At 40.3% G+C, this 11,938-nt stretch overlaps 1 protein-coding gene across 1 annotated transcript; it reads left to right on the top strand.

Annotated features, from left to right (window-relative positions):
- Positions 1 to 2,646: 2,646 nt before the first annotated feature.
- LOC103704051 (26S proteasome non-ATPase regulatory subunit 7 homolog A) lies at positions 2,647 to 8,191 on the top strand. Its single transcript, XM_008787186.4, has 10 exons — positions 2,647 to 2,976; positions 4,682 to 4,774; positions 4,861 to 4,942; positions 5,616 to 5,712; positions 5,815 to 5,890; positions 6,126 to 6,184; positions 6,294 to 6,416; positions 7,121 to 7,178; positions 7,484 to 7,569; positions 7,878 to 8,191. The coding sequence occupies exons 1-10, from the start codon at positions 2,790 to 2,792 to the stop codon at positions 7,947 to 7,949; spliced, it is 933 nt and encodes a 310-aa protein (XP_008785408.1). The 5' UTR covers positions 2,647 to 2,789; the 3' UTR covers positions 7,950 to 8,191.
- The last annotated feature ends 3,747 nt before the right edge of the window (positions 8,192 to 11,938 follow it).

The raw sequence follows: 11,938 nt of genomic DNA, 5'->3' as shown, positions 1-11,938 counted from the left end.
ATACATTAATTAAACACTGTTATTATATAAATGCCCTAATATAATTTAAAAAATCATATTTATATTAATTAAAAATAAAATAAATTTTTAAAATTACGTAATTGTCCTTCTTTTCTTCTCCTGCGGTCCCGTGGACGTTCTATCGGATCGTCTGGTCGTTCATTAAGGACTCAGTCATACCAAAGCTATTTGGAGTTGGGGGCAGGAGCAGATCATCATTTAAAAACCTACAGTGAATTTTGGGCAAAGATAATGGCAATACTTACCTCAAATCCGACCAGATTATATAAGCCTCAATGATAATGGAGAAGAATGTATTGTGATTGATTAGGAAAAAAATTAATAATGTGAAAGGCTACAAGATATATGTTTTATTATTTATTTTTTAATTGATTGTTGTTTGTTATATTTTATATCTCTGACTTTTATTTTATTTAGTATTATGTGTTTCCTACTCCATGAAAGCACCACTCTCTGGTACCCGTGCCTTCCCCTGCCCTTACACAAGGATCCTCCCTTTTTAAATGGGATCCCTCCTAGACGGAGTCGAATGCTTTCCAGTGCCGATCAACCGCTGATCTTGTACCAGTGTAGTGTGATAAGCCAGTCATCAAAGAGGAGTTGGTTGGGCTTTCAGTCCCTTGTTCCGGGGTAGCAAAAAAGTGCGCTATAGTATCGCAGTAGCAGCCCTGTTTCAATAGTTTCTTGAGGAAGACCAGAAACAGTACACTACACTCTTACTTTTATATTTTTGTATTTATTTGATTTGTATGAAAAAAAAAAGGTTTTTTCAGCTTAGACCTTTCCAACTCGTCCCATTTAATTCTACTCACCTTAGAAACCATTATGTTTAAAATTGAACTGGACCAATCGGATGGCCCGGTTGAATCGGAAATCATTCGCCTAGTCCCATTCAAAGGTTTACTCTAAATATGGTCAAAATTCAGTCAAAATCGGAAACAATCGGACAAACTATTCGGACCGGCCAGTCTGCTCCGGTTCTTATGTTGCTTTTTTTCCCGATTTGCCTAGTGCTAACGTAAATGCTAACTGGGGCCCCTAATCCTTATTTCTCTCCCCTTCAAATGCTGCTGACCTACTCCGGTCCTGCAACTTCCACTCCTAGCTTGCCTCCGTCCTCGCCATCGAAGGCGATTGCCCCATTGCCTCCTCCCTCTGCGGCTCTGCCGCTAGGTCAACGTGCTCCTCCCCGACGAAGTCTACAACCTCACCGCCCAGCCCACGTTGCCATCTACTTTAAGATCCCGGATCACACCACCAATGTCGTCCTCACCCTAGGCCGAGTCGACCTCCGCTTTCCACCCTGGCTCCCCCCTTTGTCGCCGCCCACTAATACACCATCAACTACCGTGAGGCTTACGACCTCTTCGCCTGCAACAGCATCTTCTTCGTCGTCTTCGAGCATGCGGGGAGAGCTTCTTCACCCGTAAGATCACCCGCGCCGCTGTCCGCTCATGTGTCGGCCTCCAGACTAAACTTTATCGCCCTCGCCTCCAACCTTGCCACTGCCCACAAGCTCCAGATGTTCTTCGCTGCCTGCGCGCTCCATGTCCACGTCCTCCACTAGGATAGCCCCTCCTCCATTCATGCCGCCATCCACCGTTTCTCCAAGCTTTGGGAGTCTATTCCAATAAGCTAGGTTCAACCCTTTTCCCCTCCCTCACTTAGATACCCAATCCCCATCTCTGCTTCATCTCCTTCTTCCACAAAGATGGGCAGAGCCTCGGCATGTTCTTCTACAATGAATTGCTCCAAGAAGGCAGGAACGGTGGAATGGAGTGAACGAGGAAGGAATTAGAGCAAGGTCAGGGTCCGACCGATTGACCCGGGAACCGAACAGCTTGCCAGCTCGCTATCCAGTCTGATTTTATAAACATTACTCGGAACAAGAGAGAGATGACGAGTCGATCGCTTTTTAGCGACCATCGATCGGAGATCTGGAGAAGATACGTCTCAACTTCTGTAAATTTTGTTGTCTGTGCTAGCCAGATGGCTGCTGGCAAATGGGTTCGTGTACATTGAAACGTCAAGCATCTCCTGTGCTTGGTCGGTGGACAAAAATCGGTTGGATATGGCTGCGACTGCTTTGCAGAAGTGGTTTTCTTGGCTCCACTGCTGTCCGTTACATTGTGCTCACGAGTAGAAGGTGCTCCAACGTAATACGTCCAGGGAACAGAATGCGCCACATAACCCATTTTTTGCGACCTTTTACTTGATTGTTAGCGAGGAATCTACTATAACATGGAATCAGTCGATCACACTCTTTCTCTCTCTCCCCTTCAATAAATATGGTAAGTTGTGTTATTAGATTCATCAATCGCATGAATAGGGCCCTTTATTGAAGTCGGGAGCTTGTACGCCATAGATGCGTGCTCGCGGACTTAAGTTCGTTTTCTTGCAGTATGTGGTGCTTTTTCTTCTGGTATGCGTATGAGCGCAGGAGCAAGAGGGAGAGCAAAGATGGACCAACCCTGAGCCCACGTTGTATCTCGGGCCCGCGAACCTGGTTGAGCCCACCCAGACAAGTTAGTTAGCATGGTTGGCAGTGTAAATCCCCGCGAGGCGAGGCCCAATTCGGTCATCCGGCCGCTCTGACCAGGCCGGTCCATTGGCAGATACAGATAGTATCAAGCGACGTCCGCAGGCCCAGCGTCGACGGAGAATTTATGCGATCCGTGGGGTTGGAGCGGAAGAAAGGGATCCGGATTGGCGAGGAGAACGAAGGCTAGCAACGCAACCAGAGAAAAGAAGAAAAAGGGGGGCAAGGGATGGACGTGGTGAAGGCGCAGCAGATATCGGGGCGGGCGATCGAGAAGGTGATCGTGCACCCGCTCGTCCTGCTGAGCATCGTCGACAACTACAACCGGGTGGCTCGCGACACCCGCAAGCGCGTCATCGGCGTCCTTCTCGGCTCCTCTTTCCGTGGCACCGTCGACGTCACCAACAGCTACGCTGGTATTGTTCTCATATATTTCTTCTTACTAACCATGATTATTTTTTGTAATAATTTACCCACCGCCTCTTTCCCAATTCCATCTAAGAAGACTAGGTTTAGGGTTCAAGCATAAAAGATTCGATTTAAATTAAATTTTCCTCTCCTGATTTCAAAGAAAATATGGGTTTTAGGGTTAGGGCTTTGATTTAGGGTTTCTTTTGTGGTCGTTTTATCAATTGGCTGAAGTGGATCGTCCTGACTGTCCGTGCAAGATTTGCAGAATCTCAATCAAGTTTAGGTTATTCTTCTGCTCTAACAATTGGTTCTGACGTTTTAGACATTTTTTGTAAGTTATTTAATGATGTTTCCTGGAGATCTTAGGACTTTACCAGATTAACTTCTACTCAGGGTCAATCATTGGAAATTTTGTTCGTGATGTTTAATAGTCTTGGATATCTGGCCTTCACTGGCTCATGAGCGACTGATTCTTGCACTATATGGGATGAAAGCTTGATTATGGGTGTAATTTGTGTGAAAAGATGATGAAAATTTTCCACATCTGCATTGCGAGGAGTTTGTGGATTTCGAATATGAGCTGTTTGTTGTTTTGTGGCTTACGATTTCGGATATTTAATCACCCCTTAGATGGAATAGAATAATGTGGGAGGGGAGGATGGATGGCAGAGAGTATCTATGCCTCATATAATGTATGATATGGAAAGAGAGATTTAAACATGTTTGAATTTCACTACATGGACGTCACGTACTTTATCTTGTTGGTTCACACACTTTCAATTGAATAAAATCCATTCAGACATTTGGAGGGAGGATGGTCTTCCTTAACTAATGATTTTACTAGAATGTGTTGCTTATAGGGATTATCGAGGTGGGTTTTCTGTGTAAGCGAGGAGACAGGTTTGCATTTATTTTGTATAGCATACATAGGCATGCATATGTGCAACACAATCTTGGCTAATGTGTAACTCGCGAAAAAACAATGTTGGATTTTTTTTATTTATTTATTTGGAATATAATTGTTAGATCGTGCAATTATATTGGATATTTTAGTCATTAGAATGATAGTCAAACATATTCAACAGTGCAAATGCAGTCTTTGAGTCAAGTGATGATCATTTATTATTTAAGCTGGTCAAGTGACTGCAAAATGATATAAAGGTGCTTGAATGGTTAAGCAGACCGAACTGAACTTTTTGAAATTTAAGGTGGTATTACTTAAAGCAATTAACTACAGCATAGCCATTAATGTGTTTAAGAAACTGCGATTATAGCATAAGTTGACCATCAATTTTGATATAGGGCTTGTGTGCTATATGCATTACTTTGCTGACGCTCCATCCAGTTTGCCAGTTTTTGTAATTATTCTCTTGTCTATATTTTTCACTTTCTTATTGGATCAGATGTTTTACCATGCCCCTCTTTTCTTCTAATGTTCATCTATTTTGCTCAAGAAGTTATGGTATTATTTAACTGCTAAATATCTAGACTTTCAAGCAATTGTTTATACTAAAGTTCTTATAGGATGGGTAAAAGTTTGTATTCTGAATTCTTCACTGAATTGTTAATTTGTATTTGTTATTTGTCAGGAAAAAGGTTCCATGCACATTTACTGTCAAACCTTTTTCTTTGAAAAAAAGAAGTCAATGGCCATCCTGTTAAAGGCTTTAAGCTGCGCATTTCGCTTATGCCTCAATGCTGATTTTGCAGTGCCTTTTGAAGAAGATGACAAAGACCCAAGCATCTGGTTTCTTGACCATAACTACCATGAATCAATGTTTGCAATGTTCAAAAGGATTAATGGTGCCCCCCTATATTCCACATTCTGTAATTGATCCTTGTAAAATTTCTTTACTTTACGCTTAAATCTAGACTTACGTTTCTTTCAGCAAGGGAACATGTTGTTGGTTGGTACAGCACAGGCCCAAAACTACGGGAAAATGATTTGGATATTCATGCGTTGTTCAACGAGTAAGATTATAGAACCTTTTTATCTTTTGATTTTTATTTTTTTAGACTTGTATAATTTTTAACTGTCAGACTTTCTAGATTCCTTGTCAGATATCCTGATGTTTTTTTTCCCTTTCTGCACAGAAATGAAATGGTGTTCCTCCATTCATAATTAAAACAATATATAATTACTAATTTCCAGTCTCAACTAATAGTTTAGTTGGAGGATGACAATATTAAATTTTCTAGTTTGTCACCTGAGTCTAGCCTTCAAAATATTATGTAAAATCTGAGCTAATTCAGTTTTCTCCTTTAGATTTTAATGCTGTCATGCTTTTTGTCTTTCCTGTTAAGATTGACACCCCATAACTGATATCAGGTGCAGTTCTTCCCCTGCAATGGGCTGAGTCATGGTTTATCATATTCCTGATATGATCATTGCATTCAGAAAATCTTTGTAAAGATCAGTATGTAGATATTTAGTTGCATACCAACCATTATCTTTATTCCCTTATTCTCATCCATTATCTTTACAACATTTATTAAGATACTGAACCTCGCACAATTTTCTCTACCATCTTCGCATGTTTTTCTTTTAGTCAACCCCAGATGGATGGTTTCAAGGTTGTGTTTAGATCCTAATGTATAACTGACCTGTGTGGTTGAGTTTCAACTTATGCTTCTGGTTTTCCAGTTATGTTCCCAATCCTGTATTGGTGATTATTGATGTCCAACCTAAAGAGCTGGGAATACCTACCAAAGCATACTATGCTGTTGAAGAGGTGAAAGAGGTAAGCAAACCAGTGTGTTGGAATTTTTCAGGACGCAGGCTTCACTGTATGCTGCATATTGGTAGTGTAGGTACCTTGTTATAATTTTTAAATTGTTTGCAGAATGCCACTCAGAAAAGTCAGAAGGTGTTTGTGCATGTGCCTTCAGAAATTGCTGCTCATGAAGTTGAGGAAATTGGTATGCCTATGCTATGTTTTTTGGACAGGAACCATTGCAACCACCTTCCAAATGTTTCAAATATTATCTTCTCTGTACAGCTTCTGAAGAAAATCTGAATGCCTGCCTTTCTATTTGTTCTTGGAAAGAAACCTTTTATGCTAAATTTTATCTTCTCTGTGTAGCCCTGACTTCACCTTGGATGCATATGATGATTGACATATGACACTTGTTTTATAACTGAATGTATTTATAGGAGTTGAACACTTATTGAGGGATGTGAAGGATACAACCATCAGCACTCTTGCAACAGAGGTAATTTTCTTTATAGAAATGCCTTTGTTCTAGCGGTTTCAGTTTAAAGGTTTTGAAATGCATCTTATACAGTTAGTCTAACCTTCTAATGCTATTATATCTGATACAGGTTACTGGCAAACTTGCAGCTTTGAAGGGGCTGGATGCAAGACTCCGCGAGATTCGTGGTTATCTAGATCTTGTAATTGATGGAAAACTTCCACTAAATCATGAAATTTTGTACCATTTGCAGGTATGCCTTTTTTTGGCTTCTCTCTATCATCCACCTGTTGAGTTCCATTCATCATAGTGCATACATTCACACGTATAATTGTCCTTTTGTGTTATTGCATACATTTACCACATACAAAGTAGGTGATTATTTTTTGATATGGAAAAGGATTATCTCTTCACATGCGTCTTCCATTATCACTGTTTGTAACATATGGAAGCTCCGGCATAACCCAGGCATGTTGTGCAATCACTTACAGTTCAACTAGTGCCTTGATATGTTCAGTAATATTTGTATTGTCAGTTTTCTATGAGAATATTTACTGTTTAAATTTTTGTGAAGTATTTGTTATCTTCTTTTGATAATTGTTTATAAGAAGTCTGTTTGAAGCATACGTATGATGGCTGTAGTATGGACCTGTCATCTTCGATTTATTGTTTATACAGATGAGTACATTACCAAACGTAAGAAAAGACTACCTGTTTAGATGTCGTGCATATTCTTTGTTTCTTCTTTTTACTTTTATGTTCATTCCTTTATGCAGTCAAGCTGAGAATCTACCCTACGACTAATGTCTGCAAATTCAAGCACTTTGCAGCTTATAATGCTTAGCCATAGATCAATCCCTCCCTCCTCCCTCCAAAAAAAGAAGAAGATTAAAATGAAACTGTTCTGCTTTCTTGTTTACATCTTTTTGGCTCTTACAAAAGTATTTCTACTTGCAGGATGTATTCAATCTACTTCCAAACCTTAATGTTAATGAATTAATCAAGGCATTTGCAGGTAATTCTACTTTTCTATGGACAAATAAGTGGTTAACTTTGTCTCAAATAGTTACTATGTACATGATTTCTTGTACCGGACCATGCTGCCTAGCATGCAACCTTACCATACCAGTAGGTACCGATGCTCTGTTCTGGTACGGGGTGCACCGGCATGTACTTTTTGGTTCTTGGAGTAGGTGGGACAAAGTTAACCACTTATTTGTCTCAACCTTCAAGATTTGCAATCTGGTACCAAGATTGCAAATCTTGATTGCATCCTTCTCATGCGAATTTTTGATTGGTTCTATTCTTATCTTTTTGCAGTAAAAACAAATGATATGATGCTGGTTATATACCTTTCTTCCCTCATCCGGAGTGTCATCGCACTTCACAACTTGATAAACAACAAAGTAATTCGTTCTCCCCCTTTTTTATTCTTTGGAGCACGTAGTGCAGTTTTCGGTTGATAATGACCTTTGACTTGGTTAATATGATAAATGCTGTTTAATGTTACATTTGTGACCTCTCTCTCTCTCTCTCTCTCTCTCTCTCTCTCTCTCTCTCTCTCTATTGTGCGTGCGCATATACACCATCCTTTTTCTCAGATTTAATCTGACAATATGATAGATAACATTGTTATCTTGGATGGAACCTAGGATTTTTTTCAGTTACTACTCGTGCAATAAATATCTAAGGGTGGCAATATGTTTAATACCAGATGCTGAACAAGGAACATGAGAAAGCCGAAGACTCCAAGCCCACTGTTGTACCGAGTGCAGCAGGAAGCTAGAAATCATCTACTGGTGTCGTGCTGTGGATGGGTTGAGACGGTGTTTACGGACAAGCTCGTAGCTTTATATTTTGTGTACTGTTGTTGCACAGAGATGGTGTAATGTCTAACGTCTTTATTGGTTTCATTTGTTTTAGTATTAGACTAAGAGATTTTTTTTGGATAAAGTTTTATATTTTAGTGCTTGATCATTTTACAAATTTTAACTTTGATCCTCTAAAGCTATCTGTCTGCCACCATAATACATGTTGTGTTATAGAGTTCCTATTGCGATTGCCCCAAGCTTACCTGAAATGCTATTTTTGACTGGGGAAGTCCATGGTATATTTTTGCGACCACCGGTTCAAACTTCCAATCAGATGATTTGTAGGTGGGCTGCATCAAGAGTTACAGTTTGCAGCATGTCCGTGATCTAAAAGGCCTAAACTTTGTAAGGATGTACGGTCCTGATGGTAAAGCTACAATACACGGTCTACGAAGCTTCTTGGGAGCACCATTTTTTTTTTGTTTAAACATAAACAAGAGAAAAAAATGGCCACATGCCAATCTCAGGAAATACCGGAGTCCAGCTTCCAGGAGCTGCACAAGATGGCCCACAGGCTTCCCCCTGTGGTGTGTTATATCTATTGGGAACGGCATATCAAGATATCATATGATTGCCAGGTGGCTGCATGGAGTGATGCAGCATCTATGTGATCTGTGACATTAATGATGTGAGTTTCTGTAGACTACCTCTTGTTTTTGCGAAGTTCCAACCTCGGATGCCGGTCGGTTTCGCCCCAGCAATAATGCAGAGAAACCGGCAAGGAGCGGCCAGAAACAATAAATAGACCCCAAAGATCCAGATGATATCGTTGTTCTGTTCCGACTGCTGTGGTATGTGCATTTTGAAGTACAAATTGTCGTCGATGGGGCCGCTGCTCGCTCTGTCTCTTTGGGGTCGAGCGAAATCACAGGATTTCAAGTTTCAACTGAAGCTTTATGACATGGTGAATTTTTTTATGAGAATGTGAAGAGGGAGGTATTCCTCTAAGTCTCTAACTAGTATCTTCGGCTTCATTATATAAGAATGAAGCCCGTGTAATGTAATTGGGCACTACTTTTATTCCGCTTCAATTTTCAAAAATCAAAAAATGAACTAGAGTGAAGAATATATATACTTATGGAATCTTTTTTGCTTTTTTTTCCAATTATTTGTAAAATTTTTAGAACATTTCTTTAGAAATATCCAGAACCCTACTCTTCCTGAACCGCTGAACGGATCCTGAAATTATTTAAACGTGGAACGCGAATCAGCTGGCTATAACCGCATGGTTGCAGGATAAATACTTCATGAGACACATCCATGTGGATGTTCCATGGACTATCTCATCCTCAAATAATCAGTGCTCTGTTTTCGAGTGGGACAAGAATCGTGTTCAGCTTAGCGGCAAGCAGCTCTGTGCCTAAGCTGTCCTGCTATATTCGGAGTTTTAACTCAAAAGACAGGAGCAAAATCAGCAAGATTAGGAGTTCCAAAAAAAAAAAAAAATGGTAGTTTCTACTTGACGAAATACAGGTGGTTCTCTTTCCCTCCCTATACTCAAAAAGATACAAAACAAGAAAAGTACTTCTGATGTAAACCAGTTCCAGAGGAAACATAGTGTAAGATATATAAGAAGGCAAGCAGACTGTAATTTTCTATATGAATGCATTGACGAAAGTACTGGTTAAGCAGCAGCGTAGACATGCTTCAGTGCAAAATTTAGCAAGACCTCCTTGATGTGGAGTTGATGAATTTAATGCAGTCTTCAATGGCCTCGCTATGGTGAGAATCTCTTGGAGGAGCAAAACCCTGCGGAATCGCATTCAGAGAAGCTTTAGTTGAAGGTTCCTTTCTAGAGATAAAATGAAGGGCCTTCGCCATGTTGGCTCCAACATGCCGGAAGAATCTTGCCGCTGAGAAACGTGCATTCTCGAGTAGCTGGGAAGTGAAGCCTCTGGGTGCCTGTTTTCTCTGTTTTCCGGAAGCTCTTGGATGAGTTTCTGATGTGAGAGAGGCTGTAGCCCTGTCATAAATATCAGGGCTGAAGCCGGCATGGTTGCTACCTGTTCTCAGCATCTTAGGACGCAAATGACAAGATGGTTTAATTCACATGGGAAGGAATTAAGTGGGAGGATTTATAGAGGAGACGGGAGAAGTGCCAAGAAAATAAAGGGGAGGAGGACAAAAGATAAAGTAGGGGGAAGAGAGAGAAAAGGTGGCCTTGTTGATTCTTCTGAGCGTGGCTGGTGCCTGGTGGTAGGATAGTGATGCTTATGGAGATGAGATGCGCTGTGGTTGTGGACTTGACATGCAGGTGTTTTCTTTCTTTCGAAATGAGGGGGACTAATGGAGTCAGCTTTAATGGAAAGAATAAGAACGGGTGGAACATTTTTGACTCGTCCAACATATTCTTGGAGTATTGCGGTGTGGGGTGGCCGAAGAATCTCCCGCATGAGAACAAGTGATGAAGAAATCCGTAAGGTTTGAAAGAACGAAAGGGACTCATGACGACGGGGAGAACACAAGGGTGAAGACACAAGATCAAAAGCTCACAGCAGCGGTACTTTTGATGTGTTGGTGTACCTCCTCCGTTGTAACTTTAGGGCCTCTTAGGTGGAATCCATTTCTCTACAGAGGAGAGGTGAAATGGACGGAGCCAAGGAGTCGAGCGCTTTGGGTCCCATCTGTGTGTCCCTAGATTCTTGAAGCACTTCTGCTTCCGAACTATTTGTTGCAGGACTGTTGGTCGGTCCCGTCAAAGTTTACTGACATCGCTCATTTTGTGTTGGTCTTCGTGTTTGACCATGGTATGGCACTCATTCGAGCTCGCTTTAAGGTTTAAACAAACTATGTATGCTGCAATATAACAGGAAAAGTTTCACGCAACGAAATGAAAGGTTCTACAAAAACATTTACCAATTCGCTATGTAATAACCCTACCCTTCTTTCTTTGGCTGCAGTAGTAGCTACAATAAAAGGAGAGAGAGAGAGAGAGCTGCTTGAAGTTGAGCAGAGCAGATGGAACTCCTTTAGATCAGAGAGCATCGCTTACCAATTCGTAGGTTACCATCAACTTTATAGTATAATCCGATAAGAGAAAAAGAAAAATTTCTTCCATCCATTCAACTCAAATTTCTCAAAAAAAAAAAGTAAAAAATTAGTGAGGATAGGGCTTAAATCCTCTTTATTTCATTGATCATGATCAATTGATGATTCAAAAATCGAGGCACATATTCTCTATTTATAATTATAGCGAGGGCCATCTTGCATAATTCATATTGGATTCCTCTTTTTCGAATATGACCAGTTTTCCAAGAATAAATATGACTAATAGATATAAATATAAAAAAATAAAATAGTACAATAAGTAGATCTCAATTTCTACATCAACTTTGCCTTTGGTTATTCCATCTAATTCTTCCTAGATTAGGAGATACATCCAGTCAAATTCTCTCTCGAAAAAAAAAAAAAATAGTTAGACCAACCTGTGTCAGACCAAACAATAGAATTTTGGCCTGTTGTAACCCTCTAAAGAGTTGGCTCTGCATCATAGATCTCAAAAGGTTACCTAATTTTTTTTAAAAAAATCATCTCAATCAGATATCATATGATAAAGTTATGGCCTCTAGAAGTTTAACACATGGTTCGACTTTTCGATGTGGTGAATCTTGCTTCTATACTCTATTCAGCAATATCTGTGACAAAAATGCTCCATAGTAAATCTCGTGATTCTCCTGGATCAAAGTTTGTCTTGTTTAGGGGACTTAGCTTTTGCTAAATTAGAACTAAGATGGGAAAATGCTTCCTTCCTCACCTCATGGCCGAACCACTTGGCTTTGCTAGAAGATGATTTTCGGTCGTGCTTTTCTTTATAGATGGTGGATCTTCATCTCTAGATGTCGGAGACAGCTTCGCTACAAGAGTTGCTAATGTTTGTATTGAAGGCATCGTCAATCGAGACATG

The sequence above is a fragment of the Phoenix dactylifera genome, chromosome 3 (assembly GCF_009389715.1).
Source record: "Phoenix dactylifera cultivar Barhee BC4 chromosome 3, palm_55x_up_171113_PBpolish2nd_filt_p, whole genome shotgun sequence".
In the NCBI taxonomy this organism is placed as follows: Eukaryota; Viridiplantae; Streptophyta; class Magnoliopsida; order Arecales; family Arecaceae; genus Phoenix; species Phoenix dactylifera.
Note: the sequence above shows the minus strand (reverse complement) of the source record. Positions and strands in the feature narration are given on the sequence as shown.